The following is a 26,280-nucleotide window of genomic DNA, read 5'->3' as shown; positions in this document are numbered from 1 at the left end:
ATTATTTTATTTTATTTTATTTTTACTTTTTAAATTTAACTTTATTGTTGAGAGTATTACAGGTATCCCATTTCCCCCCCCAACTGATCCCCTCCACTTCCCTCCCACCCCCTTCCCAGGCCTTCACCCCGTTATTAACTGTGTCCATGGGTTATGCATATAACTTCTTTGGTTAATCTCTTCCCACCCTCCACTCCCTTCCCTCTTTCCTCTGAAATATGATCGTCTGTTGCATGCGTCAATGTCCTTTGATCTATTTAGTTCATCAGATTCTTTTGTTCATTAGCTTCTTCTTAAAGAAGACCCTTCAACTTTTCCTGTAGTGCTGGTCTGGTGGTGATGAACTCCTTTAGCTTTTCTTTGTCTGAGAAGCTCTTTATCTGACCTTCAATTCTAAATGATAGCTTTGATGGGTAGAGCAATCTTGGTTGTAGTTCTATGTTTTTCATCACTTTGAATATTTCTTGCCACTCCCACCTGGCTTGCAAAGCTTCTGTTGAGAAATCAGCTGACAGTCGTATGGATGCTCCCTTGTAGGTAACTAATTGCTTTCTCTTGCTGCTTTTAAGATTCTCTCTTTGTCTTTAATCTTTGGCATTTTAATGATGATGTGTCTTGCTGTGGGCCTCTTTGGGTCCCTCTTCTTTGGGACCCTCTGTGCTTCCTGGACTTGTAAGTCGATTTCTTTCCCCAGGTAGGAAAAGTTTTCTGTAATTATTTTTCAAATAGGTTTTCAATTCCTTGGTATCTTTCTTCCCCTCCTGGCACCCCAATAATATGAATGTTGGGCCTCTTGAAGTTGTCCCAGAGGCTCCTTATACTATTTTCATATTTCTGGATTCTTTTTTCTTTTTGCTCTTCTGGTTGGGTGTTTTTTGTTTCCTCATGTTCCAAATTGCTGATTTGATTCTCAGCGTCCTCTACTCTACTGTTGATTCCATGTAAATTATTCTTCATTTCAGTACATGTAGCCTTCATTTCAAATTGGTACTTTATTATGTTATCGATTTTCTCAGTTATTTCCCTAACAGCCTGCTTAAACATCCTTATAACCATTATTCTGAACTCTCTGTTAGCTTGTTTGGATCTATTTCATTTAGTTCCTCTTCTAGAGATTTCTTCTGTTCTTTCCTTTGTGACATGTTTCTTTGCCTCCACATTTTGGCTGCTTCCAGGTGTTTGTTTCTATGTATTAGGTAGAGCTGCTATGTCTCCTGGAATTTGTACAGTGGCTTTGTGTAGTAGGTGTCCTGTAGGGCCCAGTGGCTCAGCCTCCCCAGTCACCTGAGCTGGGCCTTCTAGGTGCTCCCCTGTGTGGGCTGTGTGCGTTGTCCTGTTGTAGTTGAGCCTTGGTTGCTGTTGGCATCCCTGGGAGGAACTGACCCTCAGGCCAATTGGCTGTGAGGACCAGCTGCAACTACAGGCAAAGTGCTGCTGTGCTGGAGACACCCCTATGGAGCAGGATTTACTTCAGTGGAGCTTTGGTGTTCACCAAGTGCACTCATTGAGTGTGTCACTCGTGGATGTGGTAGGGTTGTAATCCAGCGGTCGAGTCTGAGCACCAGGTGCACTGTCTCTGGGGCCTCCCTGGAGGTGCAAAGTCAGCCTCTGCCAGTGCCTTGCCCAGGGCCACCCAGCATGAGCTACACAGCAAACCGTAGTTGGCTGCTACTTGTGCTGGGCTTGGAGGTGCCCAGGAGAGGCCAAGCTATGAGCCAATGCAGCTGCCACTAATGCCAGGCCTGGGGCCACTTATCAAGCTGCATGGGGCACGCTGCTGCTTGTTTGAGAGATTTTAGGAAAGTCCTAAGCATGAGGCTCGAGAGGCCACTTGCAGAGAAAAGCCCCTGGAAATGGCCTGGATGAGCTGCAGGTGGGGAGGGGCGGGGCCTCCGGGAATCACGGGGCGGGGCCAAAGGTGTGAGTCAGGTGCTGGCGATTCAAATATGGCGCCTGCGTGCCGGCTGTGTGCAGGGAGGACTCACCACAGGAGCCATGGCCTCTGCCAGCCCTCCTGCCTGGGAGGAAGCCACCCCTCCAGCTCTCGCCCCGATTCCAGGCAGGTTAGTTCCTCCCCATGTGTCCCAGGTCCCTTCAGGCTGCTGCCCGGCGCTGGGCTCAGAGGGAGCGTCCGAGTGAGTCCGTGCGCGGGCCCTTTAAGAGGAGCTGCTGGGGCTCCCGCAGCCTCCGCGACCCTCAGGGACAGTCCCGCTGGTTTCACAGCCCAAAGTTGTGGGGACATCTCTTCCCGGCCCTGAAGCCCAAGGCTGGGGGCCTGCTGTGGGGCTGGGACCTCTCTCTCCTCTGGGAAACCTCCGCCGTTGAGATTCCCTCCCGGGCTTCAACCGCAGCACTGGGTGTGGACCCGCGGCCGAGTCTCCGCTATTCAACCCTGATCCGCCCGCGTCTCGTCCCCTCCTCCCGGTCTCGGTGCTTCTTTAGCTCCCTGGTTGCGGGGCTTCTGTTCAGCCAGATCTCAGGAGGCTCTGAGTGATGGTGGTTCTGTACTTTAGTTGTAATTTTGATGTGGTTGCAGGAGGCGGCGGGTGCAGCTGTTATCTACGCCGCCAGCTTGTTTCTCTCCCCCAGTGCTTTATTTATGTGAGTTTTAGTCCCCCTGCTTTATTAACGTCTATTGGGATTTTGCTTGGACTGGCACTGAACTCATAGATTAAATTGGGAAGAGCTTATATCTTTATGATACTGACATGCTCATGCATGAATATATTATATTATCTATTCACATAGCTCTTACTTAATTATTTTTCAATTATTTTTATAATTTCCTGCATCAAGAGGAAATTGCACGTCTTAGCTTCCAAAAAAAAAAAAAATTATTTGCTCAGATAGTTTCTTTGGTATTATAAATTATATCTTCTTACAAAATGATACTTTCTGTTTATTGCTTGTTTATAGGAACATCATTGCTTTTTATATAGTGAATTTATATCAGAAATTTTGTTGAAGTTTTTGTTGGCTCTAATAATTTGTTCATGAAATTGCTTTAAGTTTTCTATGTAAACAATCAGATTGCCTGTGAAAATGACAGTTTTGCTAGTCTTTTCCAACCTTCATAACTTTCCCCTGCCCCTCATATTCTTCACAACAGAGTGAGGTACTTATGATTATTCCCAGTTTGCAGATTAAAAAACTGAGGCTCAAAGAGGTAAATGGCCCTTTCCAAGTTCACACAGAGAGTTGATGGTGGTCAAAATTTGAAGTCAAGTCTCTGAATCTAAAACCCATGCTCTTTTTCTTCTGGGGTTCTTCCTCCCACATTATCCTCCAGCTGCAGATGAGAAAAGGGCTGCTCACGGAAATGAAGTGTCCACATCACTCTGAGTGAAGGACAGACTGAAAGAGCCAAAGAAGTTAACAAAGCTTTGGTAATAAGAGTGAACTGCGGTTTAGGGTATTGGGGTCCTAATTCCAGTCCTGCCACCTACCAGCTGTGTTACCTTGGATAAGTCATTTGCTCTCCTCTAATCTCATTCATTCAATAAACTTTATGGAGGTACGCCTGCAATGTGCCAGGCAGTGTTCTAGATAACAGAATACAGGAATAAACAGATGAACAGGTCCCTGCTATCAAGGAACTTACAATTTAGTTGGGGAGACAGATAGTGAACAAAGGAAAGCAGCAAAATATATGGTATGTTAGATGGGATAAGTAATGTGGAGAAAATGAAGCAGTGTAGGGGCCTACGGCATGTCGGAGATGGTTGTAGTTTATTGAGGTTATTAAGAAAGTCCTTGCTGAGAAGGTGGCATTGGAGTAAAGACCTGGGAAGAGTCTGAGGCAGTACTGTGCCTGGTTATTTGAAGAAAACTGGAAGCCGGTGCTACTAGAGTGGGGCAGGGACAGAGGCAGGAGATGAGGTCAGGTTTTGCAGGCATTCTAAAAGACTGTGGAGTTTTGCTAAGTGAGATGGAAGCCACTAGAGAATTTTGAGCAGAAGAATGATGTGATTTGATGTTTAAAAGGCTCAACTGCACTGCTGGGCTGAAAACAGACTAAAAGGGGGTACAAGGGTGGAAGCAAGGAGACCAATGAGAGAGCCACATCCAGGTGAGAGATGATGGTGGCTTGAACCAGGGCCATAGCAGTGGAGATTGTGAAAGTGTCAGACTATCTATCAATCTATCCATCATCATTTGAAGTTGAAAGTAAATCTATATATTTAGTTTAAAATTAAAAATAAGTTGCCCTGGCTGGTGTGGCTCTGTTTGTTGGGCATTGTCCTATGCACTGAAAGGTTGCTGGTTCGATCCCCAGTCAGGGCACATGCCCAGGTTCCAAGCTTGATCCCTGGTGGGGTGTGTGCAGAAGGCAGAGGATCGACGTTTCTCTCTCTCTCCCTCTCCCTTCCTCTCCCTCTAAGACTCAATTTAAAATATTTAAAATGAAAAATAAGTTTATTCGGTGAAGGAATCTTTAAAATATCTTATAAATCCAAACATTAGGCAACTCCTTAAATAAGAAATCCTCTATTTTTCTGATGATGAGATCCCAAAAAGGCTTTTAGGCCAACTTGAATATGGAGATAATATAATCCAGAGCTAGGGATTATATCATCTACATATATAATCTGCATATTTTAGGGATATAGATGATATAATCCAAAGTTCCTCAACCTCAGCAGTATTAACATTTTGAGCCAAATACATTTTTGTTGTAGGGACTGTTTTGTGCATTGTAGGATGCTTAGCAGCATTTCTGGCCTCTACCCACCACGTGCTAGCTGCCCTTGATACCCCTCCACTCCCCTGCCAGTTGTGACAACCAAAAATGTCTTGAGACATTGACAAATGTCCTAGAAGGAAAAATAGCCCCTGTTGAAAACCACTGATACAGTCAAATGCCTACTTATAATATTTAATGTATTCCTCTAGTCATTCACATGCTTAAATATTTTAGGCAATAATTTATTAATTTATATATAATGCTTTTTCCACTCTTGAATTTCGTGAAACCAATTTACTTTAACCCTTTATGTGTATCGTTGATGTCAGCATCTTCATTGTTATTGCTCTTCTCTGTCATTAACAGAGTTTTCCAGGTTACATCATTTTCACTTCCTTCTACGTTGTATGAGACACAGCATCTAACATCATATATGCTGTTATATAATAAAAGGCTTTTACAGGAAAATGACATCCCAAGACATGATTATCCATTATACAATCAGGACAGTTTCCTTTTTCATCGTTGTTCTAATCTCTAAAATCTAAACAAGTGCTGAATTTCTTTCAAAAACAAACGACAAAAAACCTCTTTCTTATTATAAAAAATTGAAAACATACAAGAGTGCACTTAATGGTATAATGGATCCCTAGGTGCCATCAGGCAGCTTCAACAATTATCAACTCATTTTTTAAAACTGAGGTATATTCCATATTATCTTGAAGCAAATCCCAAATATATAATTTATCTGTAAATATTTTGTATGTACCGCTAAAAGATGAGAGTTCTTTTTAAACATAACTGTGAAATCATTAACCTAACAATGAACATTTGTTTCTTAATATAATTGAATAATAAGTGTTGAAATTTCAAATTAGCTCATCAATGTCTCCCTCCCTCTTTCCTTCCCTCCCTCCCTTCCATTTTTCCTTCCATTTGTTTGAATCAGGATCCAAAAAAGGCTCACACATAGTAATTTGTTGCGTTGTCTCTTCCCATTTGACCTATCATCTTTTCTCCCCTTACCATTTGTCTGTTCTGCGTGTTCCCTATGTACTGAGTTTGCTGCATGTGTTCCTGTGATCTGCTCCTCTTCTGTATTTCCTGTAAGCTGGTGGTTGAACTTGCAGATTTTTATTTTATTTCCTTGGCAAGACTATTTCACATGTAGTGCTGTGTACTGGGCATGCATGAAACAGCTTTATTAGAAAAGTTCTCAAACATACACAAAAAGAGAGGGAAGACTATAATGAATCCCTATATGCTGTATTAGTTTCCTGTTGCTGCTGTAACAAATTACTGCAAATTTGGTGGCTTAAAACAGCACACATTTATTCTCTTACAGTTCTGGAGGCCAGAAATCTGACATCAGAGGGCTCCGTCTCTTCCCGGGACCCTAACTGGTACGTATGTCTCTCTTTAGTATATTTGATTTGGTTTGATTTTGACATAGTTGATTTGGTTGATCCAGGTTCTAAACAAGATCCACAGGTTGCTTTTGATTTTTCTGTCTCTTAAGTCTCTTTCAATCTAGAACAGTCCCCTCCACCCCCATTTTATCCTCTATGTGATTGGTCTGTTGAAAGACCCGATCAGCTGTCCTGAGGAATGTCCTTGTCCCACATTCTGGGTTTGACAGATTGCTTCCTTGTGAGGTCCTGTAATTTGTTCCTCTGTCCCCTGTGTTTCCTACCAAATTGAAGGTTAGATCTAAAGACTGGATTAGATACAGAGTTGAATACATTTTAAAGTAGAACTAACTACTTTAAATTTGCTAACCTCAGTTTGCTCATTTGTTGATAATGATAATAATCTCTGCCTACCTAACCTGCTTATTGTTAATCTCGAAAGAGGTACGGCTATGCAACTGCTACATGAACATACACGAGGGACTATTAAAAAACACGCTGAGCTCAACAGTCCTGGATTTAAGCCAGGTGTCCTGGAGACTGTGGCCACGTGGGGGCTGGCTGCTCCTGGAGGTCCCCTTTTGGTTTCATGTCCCTCTAGAGTGTGGTGGCTGGAGGACAGCTGAGAAAGTGAAGTCAATTTTGGGAAAGGGGATCTGGGTTGGGGAGCAGAGTGAGGGTCTTGGATTTCAGCTGGACATTTTGCATGAAGGTTAAACTCCATGACCAAACCATGTCCTCTTGTGTCTCAGGGCACTCAAGGCTCAACAGGAGGTGACCAAACTGGGCCTTTCAAAGTCCCTAACAGGAGACCTAGAGGGAGATTTGAGGGAAGTGTGGGTGGTGGGGGAGTGTGAACAGTTGTGGGTGAGTCAACAAGAGGAAGGGGATGACTCTGGGCAGATGTGAGGGGGTGATCGATGTAGGCACTTGAGTGTGCATGTGGGTAGAGGGATGTAAAACTGAGAGTCTTTGCATGACACTGGGTATTGAGAGCACATGAGCACTCAAGGGTTTGTGCATAAGTGATTTGAGTGTGTCTGCCTGTGGGTGATGGGACAGAGCTGGGGGAGTGGGGCAGATTTTTGGCTCTAGTCCTTAGGGGTGCAGCACAGGTAAAGGTGTTTTGTCCTTTGAGATTTATTTTTGGCTTTGATAAGGAAAAACAGTGGGTTCCCAATCAGCTGAAGGAGGCTAACCCGGACACACCCAGAGTGGAGCTGAGGCTGGACCCTGTGTGGGGAGTCAGGAGCCTGCACTCCTGCCTCTGTTTTGTATTTGCCTCGCTGTGGTACCCTGGTCTTGTCAAGACCTACTTCCTTCTCTGTTCAGGAGGGTCTGGATTGACTGATACTGAGGGACTTGCTTCCCGAGACTGTCCACTACAGGGCCCAGTGCCTGGGGGTGTTCAATGAATGTTGCTTGAATAAAGGAGTGGTAGACGGACTATCGAGGGAGCTCCGCCTGTCCTTTACTATGCACACGCGAAGCCTCCACCCAGCTGACTTTTCCTCACTCACTCACACACACTGACACTCCCAAACTCATGCCAGCTGCCCATCCCTGTTCATCCTCACTGTCTCCCACTACCTCCCTCACTGCCAAACTCCTGCTCAGGTTATTGTGACACTTCTCCCCTCCCCCCGCCTGCCCACCCAGATCTGCCACGCTCTGTCACATGAGTTCCTTGGGCTCGATGCCTCTTGGTCACCAGCGATTCCCAGCCCAGTCAGGCCCCTGACACGGCAATTCTCCTGAGCTCCTCCCTTCTCATTTTTTTTTATATTGGAGCTGTCTCTCCCTTTGCTCCCTCTCTCCCTTTCTGTCCCTTCTTCTCTCACGCCCATGCACAGACACACAGACACACAGACACACAGACACACAGACACACAGACACATGCTCACAGCCTGTCTCATCTTTTTCTCTCTGAACTCCCTTGGTTTTTGTCCCCTTACGCACTCTCTGTGTTTACATCTCCCCGTCTTTCTCCCCCCACCTCTCATTTCATCCCAGCTCTCCCTCTTACTCACTTCCTCACTCTCATTGTCTCCCTCTCTCTCTCTCTCTGTCGAGTGCTGGCTCATATCTTGCTTTCTTTCCCTTGCATTTTCTCTGTCGCCCCGGCTCCCTGGCACAGTGGCTGCCGCCCCCACCCCACGCTGCCCTCTGCTCTGTGAGACACCTCCAAGCAGTGTTCAGGGCCTCGGTGCCCCAACTTGGAGGTTCCTGTGGCATCTGCTGGAGGGGCCCTAGGGTCACGGCATTTCCTCCCAGGGGTGACTGGGCAGTGGCTTGCTCTGTTTCCTCACTTCTGCAATTTCCAGAAAGCACAGAGGCCGGGTGTGCAGACGGAGACACTCAGATCCCTCAGTTGCGGCCACTGTCCCTGGTACAGGTAAGGGGGGAGTCCCAGCCCTGGCTGGCAAGGGGGAGGCATATGAAAATGTCCTCAGGAGACCAAGGTCGTGCCCCTAGACTGCGCCAAAGTAGTTTAAGGAACTGTTTTGGCATCTTCCTCAGGCTGAGTCTCATGTTTATAAAGAATTCCTCATGACCAAACTTTTCCAGGGAATCCAGCTCCCTCTCTTTGGTTCTCTGAGGTCAATGTAGTGCTGAAGTGACCTCAGAGACCTTGCTGGGGGATGATAGTGGTGGCGAGAGCGAGCTACCTAGATCGCAGGAGCTGAATGCCATGCACTTTACTAGCTGTGTGACCTTGGCCACCTTGCACCCTCTCTCTGCCTCTCAGTTTCCTAAATTGTCAGATGAGGACAATACCATCACCGTGGCAGGAGTTTTGGGAGAGGGAAAGGTCTGCTACAGGGCTGGGGACTTAGAAACTCAGGGCCGGGGTGCCCCAACTTGGAGATTTTTCTCGGCATGGGGGATGATGATTGGTACAAAGGGCCCAGCCCACAACCAGTTTCCCCCACCAGGTCCAAGGCGGTAGGGACAGGGCACAGGCTGGTACCCTCCCACCCCTGCCTCCCACCTTTTCTCTGGCAGAAGGTGAACCAGGGCTGCTGCCCAGATACTGCCTTACCTGGAAAGAATGAAGGACCTGCAGAGTCTCCCTCCAGGCATTCAGGCAGCTCTGACTGAATATGTACCTGTGTTCCAGGTGCTGGGAGTGTGTGTGTGCGTGTGTGCGCGCGTGTGTGTGTGTGTGTTGGGGGGACAGAGTGCTAAGGAAGCAAAAAAAAAAAAAAAAAAAAGTCTCTGCCTTTAGGTGCTGAAAATGCAGCCAAGGAAAGACGTCCACTCCAGAGGTGAAGAAATGGCCGTGGGCCAAAGGGGGCACCAGGGTTTTGATTTCTGCTCCTGCTTACAAGCTGGGACCTTGGACAATGCAGGGGACTCACTTTCCTTCTCTGCAGATTGGAGTTTATGGAGAAGATGAAGTAAAGGGCTGGGTGGGAAAGTGCGTTGACAATCGTAGGATGCTGTGCAGACGTGAACCAACGTGGTGCTGCTGATACCAACCCTGCAATTCCTACTGTAAACGCCTTAAGGAGGAGGAATTCGTTCTGTTCATTGTTTTATCCTGACCCTTAGCACAGAGCTCCGTGCCTAGTTTAATCTTAGAATATGCATTGAATAGATGAACAATGAAGTAGCATGTTGTACTTGGGACAGAATGGACAGTGAGCCAGAGGCCCAGCATCTGGTCCCAGCTCTGCCCCTGACACTGTTGTCACCTTGGACAAATCCTTTCTCTTCTCTGGAAAGATGGAGGTATCTGTGCAAGGAAGGTTTGGGTAAGGAATTCACAGTCAATGGCATTAATGACAAAATGTGCCTCTGGGACCGAGTTTCCGCTCCTGATTTGTACTGGGCTGAGGCTGGGGGGTGTGATGAGAGGCTGGGATCCTGTCCGTTTTTTTTTACAGGGAGACCTTTAGAGAGAGGCCTCCTCCTCTCCAGGCCTGTGAACAAGGCCTCCTTGAGGAGAAGGGAGGGGTCCTATTTTTCAGTGGCAGCCTTTCCTTCCCGTGCTGGTTCCCCCTCCTTCCTCACAAGTGGGCCCAGGAGGGCACACAGCTGAGCTATAGCCTGGGAACACGCCCTGACTGGTCCTGGGGGAGCGTGGGTTAGGAGTGGAGCCAGTTCCCAGAAAGGCCAATGTTAGGCCCCCAGTGCAGCCACCTCTCTCCCCAGCCACCATTAGGTGCCCTGGCAGCATGGTGAGAGGGGAAAGAAGCCTCTGGTATATGCATGTGTGTCCGTGGTTGTGTGGGGTGCACTGGGGAGTTCGCTCTCACTATATCCACATGTACCTGGAGCACGTCCAACCTGTAAGTAGGCCTGGTATAGCCCAGCAGTTCCCAGAAGCAGGACCATCAACGTAACCAGCTGAGAGGTTAATAGCTGTCTATCTGTCCCTTTCTTCCCTTGTGTCTTCAGCCAAAGGGAATCCAGAGCAGAATGTGTGTGTGTGTGTATGTGTGTGTGTGTGAGAGGGAGAGAGAGAGAAAGAGAGAGAGAGAGAGAGAGAGAGGGAGGGAATATGGGTGGGGGAGGACCACCACTCAGCAGCCTCTCCCCACCCCCTTAGTTCTACAGGAGTGGGACCCTCGGGGCCTGGGTCTGGAATTGAGCTCAGCTGGCTGATGGGAGAAGCATGTCAAAGATGTGTGCAGATCCCTTTACAGTTTATAAAACCCACTTCAATTTACCAAGTGTTCTACAGTTTGCCAAACCCTTTATCACTCCCCCAAATCTTACTTCCTTTTTACAATGCTTGAGGTGAGGGCACCCCATTTTGCAGATAAAGATCCCAAGGCTCAGAGCTTGAGTGGAGACTCACTCAAGATAGTAGGTGGCCCTGCCAAGGGCCACGGCCCAGATCCACTGGTCCCAATTCCTGCCGTTTCTCTTCAGCCATCCCTGGAGGCTGTTTCCAAAGGAGGAGATGTGGCTGGTTTGGTGTACGGCTGGTTTGTTTGCTCACTTACTTACTCATTCATTCAACAAACATCTTTGTGAGGTGGTGGAGAGGGCAGAGGAACTCACAGCTATTAAGCAGTTACCATGCCTCGCACAAATTACTTCACTGCCTCGTGCAACGACCTGGTGAAGAAGGTTTTATTACCGCTCTTTTGCAAATTAAGAAAGACAGGCTTCGAGAGTCAAACGTCAGCTAGGAAAGGGAAAAGCCAGGTGCAGATCTGGGTCTGCGCGATCCCACCTGGGCCAGGCCTTCTGTACCCATGAGGTTACCAGCAGGACTCAGGAGCTCCCAGGCTGGGAAGATGGCAGTTTGGTTCCTGGTATCACAGAGGGGTGTGCCCTGTGCTGGGGAAGCCCAGAAGAGGAAGTACCTCCCCACTCCCTTCTGTCTGTCCTGCCTGACTTCCAGGAAGCAAGGAGAGGCAGGCTGACTTAGCTGGATACCATCTGAGTATCTGGGAGCCAGAAGGAGAGACCTAGTCCAGGAGTAGGGCCCCCCAGCACCACAAGGATGCCCTAGTCAAGCTGAGCGCAGACTGAGTCTCATCAGTGTAATACACATACCTGGGATGAGGGTGGGCCCCAGTGAAAAGGGAAGTCGGGAAATTCTGGTACCTGGGCCACCCCCATCACTGGCGCCCCAGACCCTGACCCTGACCTCTCCCCAGACAAAGAGCTCCATTTACCCACCAATAAATATACCTGGCATGATCTTAGACTCCTTATACTGGAAACTGTGTGGCGCCCAGGGCAGAGTTCCCCAGAGGTCAGTATACTTGCTCCCTTAACTTGCCCCTCAAAGCCTTCTGCTTCTTGGAGAAATTGTAATGAAACTACTACATGAAGGGAATCTTTACATGGTATGGCCAGCATGACCAGGCCAGGGCACAAATGTCAAGCAACAGAGGAGGTCCGAACAGGAGTTAACTCATTTATTGAGCACCTACTGTGGGGAGTTATGTGCTTGGAATACTGTATGTGAAGTACTTTAGAGGTTTATCTGCCTTTAGCCTCAGGGCTATCTTGTGAGGTTAAACCTGATATTAATCCCATTTTACAGATGAGAAAACTTAGACTCACAGAAGGGAAATGATTAAACTGTGGTGTTTTAGTGGCCCCAGGGAGTAGCTGAGGCTAGTGTGTGAGGGTTCAGAAATGAAGGATGAGGGACAGTGTGACTCTGTGTGTGTGTGTGTGTCTGTACTTAGTAACTATTTCTTGAGTGTTTGCTGCGTAGGAGGCCCTGTGCTATTGAAATGCCAGAAGCCCTGCACACAGAAGGTCTCTCCTTCTGGCACCCAGATACTCAGATGGTGCCTAAGTCAGCCTGCCTCTCCTTGTTTCCTGGAAGTCAGGCAGGGCAGGCAGAAGGGAGTGGGGAGGCACTTCCTCTTCTGGGCTTCCCCAGCACAGGGCACGCCCCGCTGTGATACCAGGAATCGGGCCAGAAGGAAAGAGAAATCAACAGCCTTGTGTATTTTGCGTTATGGGGAACAGAGGTGGCACCTTGAACTCTGTCTGGGCTACAGAAGTAAGACTAACAATAGCCAACATTCACTGAGCTCTTCTTATGGATCAGGCATTTTCTATTTAATCCTTACAACAACCCTATGAGGTAGGTAATATTATTACTGTTCTTTTTTTAATAGATCAGTAAACAGAGGTTCGTGAAGGTTAAATTAATTGTGCTGGGCAAGAATTGACTGATAGCATTTTGCCAACTGTTCCAGCTGCCATAAAAAGATGTGACTGGTTCCCAGAAGCTTTTAGGGTTAATGATATAGCTGGAGGCCTGATATACGTGGCTTCAAGTTGGGGTAAGGTTGGCGTGAGCAGTCGCAATGACAGTAGCATACTACTTTGAGAAATATCGATCTGGTCTAATCAGAAGATTGTGTGGATTTCCTGTAGGTATAGCTTTTGACTGTGAGTTCCTTTAATTGGGCTCAGCTAAACTGTTTACATATGTTGCTCATGGAATCTTCACACCACTCTGGGGGGATATGTGCTTGGAATATTATCAGCTCCATTTACAGGGTAAAGACCTGAGGCTCAGAGAATAATAATGTATTTGACCATGGTCATTAAACTAGGATGGGACAGAGGCAGGACTTGAACAGAGGTTCGTCTGACTCCAAAGCCTGTGGTCTTACCCACTATCTTTCCAAACACTTTATATCTCCCTGGGTGCTCACAAAAGCTCTATAAGGTAGATGTGTTATTGTACCCATTTTACAGATGAGGCTCAGAGAGGGGAAGCAGTTTTACCAAAAGTTGCAGAGCTATGAAGTCATAAAGCTAAGCCATATAATTCCAAGTTAAAATACACAATGCACTTGCAAATCTGCCATCCCTTGGGTCTGCTTTTTTTTGTTTTGTTTTTAAAAATATATCTTTATTGATTTCAGAGAGAGGAAAGGAGAGGGAGAGAGAGAGATAGAAACATCAATGATGAGAGACTCATTGATCGAGCCCGCAACCCGGGCATGTGCCCTGACCAGGAATCGAACCCTGATCGCCTGGATCCTAGGTCAACGCTCAACCGCTGAGCCACGCCCGGCCGGGCTTGGGCCTACTTTTAAAACTTATTTATTTTATTGTGGTAAAACACACATAAGATAAATTGATTCTCTTAACAATTTTTAAGTGTACATTACAGTATTATTAACTATATGCACATTGTTGTACAACAGTCTCTAAAATATTTTCATCTTGTATGACCGAAACTCTAGACCTATTGAACAACAGCTCCGTTTCCCCTTCCCTCAGCCCCCTTGAAAACCACCATTTTACTTTCTCTTTCCATGAGTTTGATTACTTTAGATACTTCATTTAAGTGTGATCATTCAGTATTTATTTATCTTTTTGTAATTGGCTTATTTTACTTAATAATATCTTCAAGTTTTATCCATGTTGCAGCAACCACAGGACTTCCTCCCTTTCAAAGGCTGTGGTACGTCATACATATGTAGTGCGTTTTGAACCCATTCATCTGTCGATGGACATCGGGGTCGCTTGCACCTTTTGGCTCTTGTGCATATGCTGCTATGAACACAGTGTGCAGATATCTCTTCAAGATCCTGTTGTCAATTCTTTCAGATATACGTCCAGAAGTGAGATTTCTGGATCCTATGGTAGTTCTATTTTTAATTTTTTGAGGAAACTCTGTACTGTTTTCCATAGCAGCTGCATCATTTTATATTCCTACCAACAGTGCACAAGTGCTCCAGTTTATATCCACATCATCGCCAATACCGTTATGTTCTGCTTTTTTCTTCTTCTAATAGTTGTCATCCAAATGGGTGTGAGGTTGCAGATATGTCACTATGGTTTTGATTTGCATTTCCCTGTTGATAAGTGATGGTTGAGTATCTTTTTATATACTTGTTGGCCATTTGTATATCTTTGGAGTAATGTTTATTCAAGTTCTTTGACTATTTTTAAATTATTTATTTATCATTATTGAGTTGTAAGAGTTCTTTACATATTCTGGATATTAACCTCTTATCCAATATATGGCTTGCAAATACTTTCTTTCATTATGTAGTTTGCCTTTTTACTCTGTGGATTGTTTTCTTTGCTACACAGAAAGTTTTTAAGTTTGGTATAGTCCCATGTGTCTACTTTTGCTTTTGTTACTTGTGTTTTTAATGTTATACCCAAGCAATCACTACCAATTCCAATGTCATGAAGATTTACCCATTTCCTTCTAGGAGTTTTATGATTTCAAATCTTGCATTTAGGTCCTTAATCCATTTTGAGTTCATTTTTGTGTATGGTGTAAGATAAGGATTTATCCTCACTTTTTAACATGTGAATATCCAGTTTCCCCATCACCATTTGTTGAAGAGACTATCTTTTCCCCATTGTGTAGCCTTGGCACCCTTGTCAAAGATCATTTGACTATATAAGTGAGGGTTTTTTTCTGTATGGCTATACAGAAATTGATCTGTATGTGTGTCTTTATGCCAATACCATACTGTTTTGATTATTGTACTTTGTAGTATGTTTTGAAACCAGGAAGTGTGAGACCTACAACTTTTCTTTTTCAAGATTATTTTGGCTCTTCAGGGCTTTTGAGATAAGATTTCACATGGATTTTGGAATTTTTTTCGATTTCTGCAAAAAATGTCACTGGGATTTTTATAGGGCATTGAATCTATAAATCGCTTTTGGCAGTGTGGACATTTTAACAATATTAAGTCTTCCAATCCATGAACTCAGTGTGTCCATTTATTTATGTCTTCTTTAATTTCTTTCATCAATGTTTTGTCATTTCCATTGTGCAAGTCTTTTGCCCCTTTGGTTAAGTTTATTCCTGAGTATTTTATTCTTTTTGATGCTATTGTAAATGGGATTGTTTTCATAATTTCCTTTTCTCTTAGGCCCATTTTAAAATCTTCATTTTACCAATGAGAAAATAGAGACTCAGAGTCATGGGGTGTGTTTAGTGTTTGAACCAGGATGTGATTCCAGCTCCAGCACTTCCCAGCAGAGTGAGATGGATGCAGAGCAGACACTCCCCTCCCTTTGCCCCAATCAATTCCTGACTTTGGGGAGCGAAAGTAAAAGCAAGGCCCCAGGTCAAAGACATCTCTTCCTGGGGCATCACAGCATCTAAAGTGCCTGTTCTTAGGTCTGTGAGTGGCCAAGTTGGCCCAGAAGTGATTTGCTACAGCTCAGCCAAGGAGAGATAGGGTGGGACTTGGAGTTAAAAATCCTGTCTGCCACTGTCCAGCTGTATGACTGTGGACAAATCTGGTTCCCCCTCTGACATCACTTTCTTCCCTGGAAACATGGGCATTTTGTAAAGTTTACCTCCCAAGGCTGATCTGAGGAAGAAATGTGATCATGGGTAAGAGTGTCTATACATTGAACTGGTAAATCATGCCCAGTCTCCGCTTAGGTGGGCTGGCTCTGGTTCCCCTCCAGTCATGCCCTCCCCACAGATGCATGTGGGACTGACCACTTGGAGCTTATGTCCCTCCCACACCCTCTTCTTGCCCATACCCTATTGGTGAATACAAGCTTGCTGGACTGCGAGGAGCTGCTGGTGCATGGGATGTGCATGAACTTGGACGTGACTGGTTTATAGCTTGTAAATATTTATTTATTTATTTTTTAAATGTTGTGGGGCTTTTTTTTTTTTTTTAGGGCCAAATCAGTTTTGTAGGTATGTAAGGTATATATATTTTTTAAAGAGAAGAAGGGAGAGAGAGAAACATCAATTGGTTGCTTTCCGCATGTGTCCCCAATGGGGATTGAACCACAACCCAGGTTTGTGCCCTGACCGGATATTGAACCCACCACCTTTTGGTGTACGGGATGATGCTCTAACCATCTGAGCCAAGGCTAGAGCTTGTAAATATTTAGACATTTGTACTCTTGACCACATATGGTGCCACAAATGTTAGGGTCCGGTCTGACTGGTAAACCCAACTTCCTAACCCACAGTCCACACTGAGGAAGTAACCAGTATGTACTTTCTTCTGCCCAGATACTGGTAGCCCCTCCCCTCTGACCATCCAGCTTTCTCAGCTTCCCCAGAGACTAGGAACGTTAGACAGGATGGGAATGATAGATGGGCTGGGGCTGAATGCTCTGCAGAGCACAGGGTGGGAGATCCAGAGAGCAGGATTCTTCTTGTCTCCATGAGTTTTATGGCCCTCCTAGCTCACCCACAGCTGAGTGCTGGGCCTGGATTTGCTGCCCAGCCTTGATCCATCAGGGAACGGTGCCTGCATGTTAAGTTGAGTGGTTTGAGCCGCCTTCCCCTTCTCCCTCCAAACATTCATTCCCTTCTTGAGCTGTTGAAAGCTTTCTTGGCATTAATCTAAAGCCCTGTCTGGAGCTGGCAGGAAGAACAGTGGTGGGTTAGCGCCCCTCAAGTCAGTGGTGATCCATAGTCCTCTCCCCAGGCTCCAAGGAGCTGGGCCAATGGGGAGAGGATGCCTGGCCATTTGTGGCCACTTTACTTGCTTATCTTTGGAACTATTGTTAGGATTGTAATATTTTGCAGTTGAAGAAACTGAGGATCAGAGAAGTGAATACACTTGCCCATAGTCACACAGCAATTAAGTGGCAGAACCAGGTATGAACCCAGGTCTTTCTCACTCCAGAGGCCTTGTTCTCCCCACCCTGCTATGCCTTCCTCAGAGAGACTGGATATCTTTCCATCATGCCAGTTTCCTCCGAATAGTCATCTGGGCTTAGTCAGTCATTCAGTCATTCAGACCCCAGCGTCTGACACTGGGGATAGAGATGAACAAGATCTAATCTCTGCTCTCAAGAAGCTCTGAGCTTGGCAAGAAAATATTTACATAGTACTGTGTCAGGCGCTATACTGAGGAATGTTCCCAGTGTCATGGTGACTCAGAGAGGAAGGCCACTCATTCTGCCTGGGGCAACCAGGGAAGGGATTCCAGAGAAAGCACTCCTTAGATTAGGTCTTAAACGATGAGTAAGATTTTGCTAGGTAAAGTCATAGGCAAAAGGCACGCTCAGTAGGGGCCACAGTATGTGCAAAGACAGAGGTTTGAAGAGAAATGGGGTTTTTAGAGAAGCAGCAAGAAGGTTAGTGTGGTTGGAATAGAGGGTGAGTAGCAGGAGAGGCTGGTGGAAGATGAGGCGGGAAAGGAGCTTGGACTTGATACTGGGCAGTGGGGAGCCATGGAAGGTGTTAGATCAGGCAGGTATGTGGCTGGCAGTGCACTGAGGCACGGCACTTCTCAAACTTCAGTGTGTACATGAATCACCTGAGAATCTTGTTAAAAGCCAGATTGATACAACAGGTCTGGGGTGGAGGTGGAGATTCTGGGTGTCTGATGAACTCACAGGCGATGCTGATGCATCTGGTCCAAGGACCACAGTTTGAATAGTGAGGTTGTGGAGGGCTCACTCTGCCTCTTGCGGAGGCTGCCATTGGTGCTCTTATGTCACTGGATAGATCAGACTTCTACCACCTTCATGAGCCCTCTCGCAGCTCTCACAAAGAGGTTAGTCTTGTTAGTTGTTAGATATTTGTTCCCTTGACAAATGTTTACTAAGCTCCTGCTCTGGCTAAGCTTGTGCCGGATGCTGGGGATAAAGAGAAACATTGGAAATGCCACTTTCTGGTCCATGTCACCACCATCTGTTGCTTCTAAAATGGTCTCTTTGCTTCCACTCTGGTCCCCTACCATCTATTCTCTGCCCAGCATCCAGAGCCGGTCAGATCATGTTGCTCACCTACTTGACCGTGATGCTCAAAGAATAAAATTTGAACTTGCCACGGCAATTTGGGACCTGTTGCTCTCTGATCTCATCCCAGTCTTCCTAGTTTCTCACACCTCTAGGGCCACACTGACCTTTCAGTTTCTTAAAGATAACAGATTTATTCCTCTCTCAGAACATGATGGACTTATTCCTACTGCAGGCCCTTTGCACACAATACCCTTTGCCTGGAATAATTCCAGATTTTCTCTTGACTTCTCACTTTTTAGATTTCAGCCAGAGGAAGATATAGGTCTTGCAGGACCCTAAAGCTTATACAATTGTGGGAGCCCTCTTTAAAGAAAAGATACCAAATTACAAATACACAATTAGGTACAAGGTCTAGGAGAGGCACTTTAAGGTCAGGCTTCCCTGGCTTCATGGTAAACTGGCCTCTGGTTTTGTTTATTGTCACCTCCTCTGAGAAGCCTTCCTTGGTCACTATTGAAAGCAGTCCCCTAAGCAATCTTCATTATGTTACTATTTTTATTTCTTTTATCGAATTCATCACAATTTGAAATCATACTTATTTATCTCTCTACTTATTTCTCTCTCCGTTTTTCAACTTAAGTTAAGCTTCTTGAGTGAGGATTTGACCTTCCACTTCCTTGCTTTTCATTCACTCCTCAGCTCATGCTTAGGAAACTGCTCTCCCTTGAATCACGGGAGACAGGTTTCCGAGTTGCCATATCCAATATTTGCTTTTCTGTTTGCGTGGTACTTGATTTCCCTGAGACTTTGCACACCGCTTGTTCTTGAAACTTTCTTCCTTAGGTCTCCAGCATGGCAGCCCTGGCCTCTTCCTACCTCTCTGACCCTCCTGTCCTTGCCTCCTTCATAAGTTCCTCCTCCTCTGACTTACCTCTGAATGGTGGTCTGGGAGCCACGGAAGGTCAGAAACTGGGACTTTTCTCTGAGGCCCTAGTGCTCTGCCCTGGAGCAGTGAGCGCTTATCAAATGAATGAGTGACAGAATGGCTGAGTGGGGCTAACCTGTGCATGTGCCCCATTCACATGGTGTAAAGACTTTTTAAAATAATCAATTAATGGGGGGGGAAAAACTCTAAGAACAAAATACCATTTTTTAAATTGAGATAACATTGGTTAACATTATATAAGTTTCAGATGTACAACATTCTAATTTGATAGCTGTATACACTATAGTGAGCATGCCACCAAAAGTCTAGTTTCCATCTGTCACCATACATTTGACCCCCTTTACCCATTTCACCCTCCCCCACCCCCTTTCCCTTCTGGTAACTATCAATTTGCTGTCTGCATCTATAAGTGTGAAAATACCAACATTTTAAATGAAGGCCGGATCATAACAGTGCCAGGCAGAGTCTGAGGCAAAAAGAAGAATCAGTAATACTGGTTTTAATTTTTTTAAATATTGCATTAAAATATTATTTATCTTGCTTACGAAAGTTTTGGTGCCCCCTTACATTTGGTACCTAAGTGAGCACCTCACAAGCCTTACCCTCCCTAGTCCTGGTCCTGGAGGAAAGACTTTCTCAACAGGCCGGGCAGGCCTGGCACAGGCGGCAGGGCCCAGGAGGATGTCTTGGGTTGAGTCCTCTGGCTGGAGAGGGACAGTTTCGGGAGAAGCCTAAACTCCAGGAGAGGAAGGAACTGACCTAGGGGTGAAGGTGAGCGTGGATGTGAGGGCTGGGCGGGGATGCGACTTCCTCAGAGACCCAGAATGAGGAGCACCACGCACTCCCCGCTGTGGGCCGCCTCCTCGTCCTTCTCAGACCCCAGGAACAGGCTCCCCCAAGGCATGGGGGCCCATCGGGAGAAAGAAATAAGGCCAGTGCCAGATGAACTGGCATCTTGGCCTCAAAGGAGAGGGAGGAGGGCCCGAGGTTATGGAGCAGCAATTTTCAAATCTTCTGGTCTCAGGATCTTTTTATATCCTTAAAATGTTTTGAGGGCCCCAGAGAGCTTTTGTTTACATGGGTTATATCTATCACTGTTTATCATATTCAAAATTAAAACTAAGACATTCTAAAAAATTTTTGTTTTTAAATATAAAATCCAACAACAAACTCATTGCATGTTAACATAAATAACACTTTTAGTGAAAAATAACTAAAATTTCAAAGCAAACATTTTAGGAAGAAGAGTGGCATTTATTTACATTTTTTGCACATCATTTTAATGTTGGGTTGATAGAAGACAGCTGGATTCTCATAGCTGCTTCTGCATTCAATCTGTAGTGATACGTGATTTTGGCCAAAATATATGAAGAAAATCTGGCCTCACACAGATAGGTACTTGTAAAGGGAGGGATATTTTAATGTCCTTGTCAGATAATTGATGGTACTCTTCTTTTATATTACATCAAAGCATCACAAATGGTAGTTTCTTTCTTTTTTTTTTTTTTTTTAATTTTATTATTGTTTACAAATGGTACTTTCTTAAAGGTTAGCTGCAATGTGGAACCTGGATCATGTAAATGAACTTTTTGTAATTTGTTACCCTGTGATGTATTGGTCTATGTTACCTTTTGAATCTTTTACCTTTGCATAATTTTGAAATATCATGTCTTCCTCATTTGGAAAATATCGGTTCACTGATTATGTGGGTCTTCCAAATATCGATCTTTCATTATAAGATACCAAAAAATTGCATTCACTAATATCGCCACCAATCTCATCAGAAATTTTTTTTTTTAAAAAATATATCTTTATTGATTTCAGAGAGAGGAAAGGAGAGGGAAAGAGAGAGATAGGAACATCAATGATGAGAGAGTTATTGATCGGCCGCCTAGCCCGCAACCCAGGCATGTGCCTTGACCGGGAATCGAACCCCTATCTCCTGGACCGGGAATCGAACCCCTATCTCCTGGATCCTAGGTCAATGTTCAACCGCTGAGCCATGCCCAGCTGGGCAGAAAATTCTTTAAGTATTGGAAAGTTGTCAAGATCCTGCTGGCAGATACAATTTTTCCAAAAATTCTAATTTTCCTTGAAAGTTTGAATTTTATCATTAGCAATAAATACTGTTGGTTTCCTTTGCAGTGACAGGCCTACTCATTCATATGTGAGAAAATATCTGCCAGATAGTCAAGTCTGAAAAACCAGTTTGTCATTTGTTCAAGTGATAATGATGATCCTCAAAAAAGTTCAGCTCAGAACTCAAACAATCACATAGGTGCTTTGCCTGAAGACAACCTATTTACTTCAGTTCACAACACAAGGGTTTTATGTGCATTTCCCATTTTGACATGGAATATTAAAAGAGAAGTGTACTCAAGATTTAATAAAATTAATAATTCCCTCCCTTTACCAAGGACATCTTAAAGTAACTTAAAGTGAAATTGGACTTTTTTTTTTTAACACTGAGTACATGGCTGCAAAGAATCTGGCTGCTGCTACAGTTTGGTGCTGCTGCCTTGGTTTATCCTAAGGAGCCAGCAGTTTCATGTCATCAGTGCAAATGTCAACACGGTGCAAAAGGCGAATTACATCTGTTGTTTTTCTGACAGTAGTTTTGACCTCATGGATCCCCTGAAAGGTCTCAGAGATGTTCCTCTCTCCCCCTCATCTCTGTGGGCCCCCTTTGAGACTATTATCCTAGAGCTTTGGGATCAGATGACAGAACTCCCTTTAGCAGTGGAAAATGTCCCATAGCATAAAACTATGTAATTCAACTCAACTATGTAATTCACTTGTGGGTGAGTTTTTTGTTTTTAAGAGAATCACAGTGGTTTCTTGGAATAATGGAAGCTACATTTATTTAATTTAACATAGAAAAACTACCATCACAGTAAATGGAGCAAAGCACAAACATTTTTTTCTCAATCAACAAAATTCCAATTAGAACCAGTTGTTCCTTTAAACTCACCTGTTTAAGTATCTATTGGCTTCTTCAAGTGTTTCCACTACTCAAACTGAGCTGCCATTGATTTCATTGAATCTCAGATTTAGTTCATGAAAAAATTATTTTATGTAGAAAGAAAAGAAATGCTGCCAGTTAATTGGAAGATGCCATTGATTTTTAGACTTCTAAACATGTGCAAAATGCGAGTCTTGGAATTGATGAAATAAGATAGACCCTTGTTGGCCCTTCATTAACCAGAATTCCTGTGTGGTCTTCCAGGCACAGGGGGACACTGTGACCAGCTGCCTTTTCTAGCCCAGAGCAATGGAGACAAATGATTCCTCTCGCGTGGACTCAGAGTTCCGATACACCCTCTTCCCGATTGTGTACAGCATCATCTTTGTGGTGGGGGTCATCGCCAACAGCTATGTGCTGTGGGTCTTTGCCCGCCTGTACCCTTCCAAGAAACTCAATGAGATCAAGATCTTCATGGTGAACCTCACCGTGGCCGACCTGCTCTTCTTGGTCACCTTGCCCCTGTGGATCACCTACTACTACCATCAGGGCAACTGGATCCTTCCTGCGTTTCTGTGCAACCTGGCCGGCTGCTTTTTCTTCATCAACACCTACTGCTCGGTGGCTTTCCTGGCCGTCATCACCTACAACCGCTTCCAGGCGGTGACACGGCCCATCAAGACTGCTCAGGCCACCACCCGCAAGCGTGGCATCTTTTTGTCCCTGATCATCTGGGTGTCCATTGTGGCCGCTGCGTCCTACTTCTTTGTCCTGGACTCCACCAACGTAGTGCAAAGCAAGACGGGCTCGGGCAACATCACGCGCTGCTTCGAACATTATGAGAAAGGCAGCATCCCGGTGCTCCTCATCCACATCTTCCTCGTGGGCGGCTTCTTCCTCGTCTTCCTCATCATCCTCTTCTGCAACCTGGTCATCATGCGCACGCTGCTCCTGCAGCCCGTGCAGCTGCAGCACAACGCAGAAGTCAAGCGCCGGGCGCTGTGGATGGTCTGCACGGTCCTGGCTGTGTTCATCACGTGCTTTGTGCCTCACCACATTGTGCAGCTGCCCTGGACCCTGGCCGAGCTGGGCTTCCAGAACAACAGCTTCCACCAGGCTATCAACGATGCACACCAGGTCACCCTCTGCCTCCTTAGCACCAACTGTGTCCTGGATCCCATCATCTACTGCTTCCTCACCAAGAAGTTCCGCAAGCACCTCACCGAGAAGTTCAACAGCCTACGCAGCAGCCGGAAATGCCCCATGGCCACCATGGAGACAGGCACCGAAGTGGTCTTGCCACTCAACCACGTCCCTGCCAATTCCCTCAAAAATTAGTCTCTGATGGACGGCGCCAGGCCCACAGGCTTCTCCTTCATGGACATCATAACTGACTTGGGGGGAAAAGAGGTATTTGCTATGGTCTGGGCCCTTCCTCCTTCGGTGCTAGGGGCCCATTAGATATGGAGGCTACCTCCCCAAGGTGGGGATAATGGGAGATCCAGACTTCTAGAAGTCCCAAACTTGAATGAACCCCTTGAGCCACCTTTGGGCACTTGCCATAGTAACCTTGGCTGGTGGCCTCATCCTGAGTGCGTAAATCTGATAGCTGTGGGAGAAAAGTCAGAACCAGGAACAGACCATGGGAGCAGACTCTGAGCCACCCAGGTCCCCCTACTAGGGCAGCATCCCAAGTGAGTATGACCTGAACTTTTGAGCAACCACTCCCTTTATCACTGTAAAGGCAGAGAAAGGGGTTTGGGAGAAGGGACTCTCCTGGCAACATGGCAGTATCTTTGGGGCAGACTTTTGAGCTAGGATGGTGCCACCCTGTCTCTACCCACAGGCACAAGGTCTTTGTGACACTTCTTAGAGTGGCTCAGTGGAAACTTCTCCCCACTCACCCAACAACCTGTCCTGAATGGTGACCAGAGAAGATAAAACATGCATAGACCAAATGCTAGGATGAGGAGCTTGTATCCTGAGGCAGAGGTGCCTCTCTGCACAGGCCTCGCTTCAGGGTCAGCTCAGGGGAAGTGGGAGAGACACAATTGCCACATCCATCTGTCTGTCTCAGTAATGGACCTTGATGAAATACCTCCTCTTGGGCAGCCACCCACTGTGGGTGGGCAAAGGGCCCTCAAGGCTGAAGTCTGGTCATCCAGGGCATCATGGATGCCCAGAGGCTTCCATGGGAATGGGAGCTTAGGCTGGGAAGTGCCTGTGCTGTGGGGAGGCCCCCAGAGTGGAAGGAGCCTGTCAGGTCTCCTCCCTGCCCCACTTTCTAGGGGACCCCTCCTAATTTAGCTTCTAGGAGGTGGGAGGAGCTGTTATGGTTTCAAGGGCCACAGGTACTTTGAATTCTGGGGCAGAAAAGAAGTGTCAATTCCTTGAGGATCTCTAGGTGCCTGCCTGTGATTTTCAGCAAACATTCAAATGAGCCTCCTCTTGCATCCTGCTCTCAATACCCGCAGTATGAATCTGGCAGCCTTAGACCCAGGACTTGGAGGAGTCTTCTCTGGTTCCCAGAGCCTTGTGGGCCTTCTAAGAAATCTTCTTCGCTCCCAGATAGTGTTCCCATAAAGTTGGGATCCTTGTTTTCTGTCTACTGGGCAAGCACTGGGTTGATGATTTTGATAACTGCCTCTCAATGGGCCAGTAACTCAATGGTAGCTCAGTGGTAGCTGTGGGCTGGTCTTACCTGATGGCAACCAGGTAGATAGTGCAGCTTACTGGAACTTTGGTGTCGCAAAGACACAGGTTCAAGTCTAGGCTTTGTCACTTCCTGATGAAGGACTGCAAGCTGAATTTCCTACCTCATAGGGTTGTTATGAGCAGTGAATTAAGTTGCTGAGGCAGACACCCCTTGGTCAGGGTGCTTACTCATCTTGGATTCTCTCTTTTTCTGAGAATTTGTTTCCCTCAGTCCTACATCGGAGTTGAATGGATGAGAGGTGAACATCTGCCTCCAGCTGGGCCAGTCAGGTTGTCTCTCTCAGGAGTAAGTAGCAAGATTCAGGGCCACTGTTCTTGAGGAATAGCACAAGCCTCACTATAGTTTTTCTTGAGGCACAACTGCACTTTTTCCTTTGGGCAGGATACCTTCTCTTATCTTGCCTAAGCTGATTTGAGTAATCTATTACTTGCAACCAAAAGAGCTCGGAAGGAGATAAATGCTTATATGCTAAAGCACAGGTTTTCTGTGATTTGTGTACCCCCCTTGAAATTTTTGCAATGTCTATGTACCAGCTATATGTTTACTCAATAAATATTTTTCTTTAAATTGGGTCACTTTTTAAAACTTAAATTGTTAAAAAAGATGCTTTAGAACTAAATTGTAAACAAAAACTAATGCGACCTGTCACACACATAGAAGATAAATAGAAAGCATAACTATTAAAATAAAGTGTTCGTGGTGTCCTGTCTAAAGTCACCTCACACACCCCAGGGTGTAGCATAAACAGACATATTGACATTTACATGCACTTATTTTTGTTTGTTTGTTTGTTTTTATTTATCTTTATTGTTGAAAGTATTACAAGTGTCCCATTTTCCCCCCCAATTGACCCCTCCACCTCGCTCCAACCCCTTCCCCATACCTTCACCCCATTATTGACTATGTCCATGGGTCATGCATATATTCATATAACTTCTTTGATTAATCTCTTCCCACCCTCCACCTCCTTTCCCTCTTTCCTCTGAAATATGATCGTCTGCTGCCTACGTCAGTGTCTCTGGATCTATTTAGTTTGTCAGATTCTTTTGTTCATTAGCTTCTTTTTTAATTTTTAAAAATATATCTTTATTGATTTCAGAGAGAGGAAAGGAGAGAGAGAAGAAAAAGATAGAAACATCAATGATGAGAGAGTCATTGATTGGCTGCCTAGCCTGCAAGCTGGGCATGTGCCCTGACGGAGAATCAAACCCCGATCACCTGGATCCTAGGTCAATGCTCAACTGCTTAGCCACGCCTGGCTGGGCAGCTTCTTCTTAAAGAAGACCCTTCAACTTTTCCTGTAGTGCTGGTCTGGTGGTGATGAACTCCTTTAGCTTTTTCTTATCTGTGAAGCTCCTTATCTGACCTTCAGTTCTAAATGATAGCTTTGCTGGGTAGAGCAATCTTGGTTGTAGTTCCATGTTTTTCAC

General features: G+C 45.5%; 1 protein-coding gene across 1 annotated transcript; it reads left to right on the top strand.

Moving 5' to 3' along the window:
- Positions 1-8,401: 8,401 nt before the first annotated feature.
- Positions 8,402-25,530, top strand: PTAFR (platelet activating factor receptor). The gene is made up of 2 exons (XM_081144299.1): positions 8,402-8,489; positions 22,399-25,530. Exon 2 carries the CDS (start codon positions 22,444-22,446, stop codon positions 23,470-23,472), a length of 1,029 nt encoding a protein of 342 aa, XP_081000425.1. The 5' UTR covers positions 8,402-8,489; positions 22,399-22,443; the 3' UTR covers positions 23,473-25,530.
- The last annotated feature ends 750 nt before the right edge of the window (positions 25,531-26,280 follow it).

Source organism: Miniopterus schreibersii (genome assembly GCF_964146895.1).
Source record: "Miniopterus schreibersii genome assembly, chromosome: 8".
Classification (NCBI taxonomy): domain Eukaryota; kingdom Metazoa; phylum Chordata; class Mammalia; order Chiroptera; family Miniopteridae; genus Miniopterus; species Miniopterus schreibersii.
Note: the sequence above shows the minus strand (reverse complement) of the source record. Positions and strands in the feature narration are given on the sequence as shown.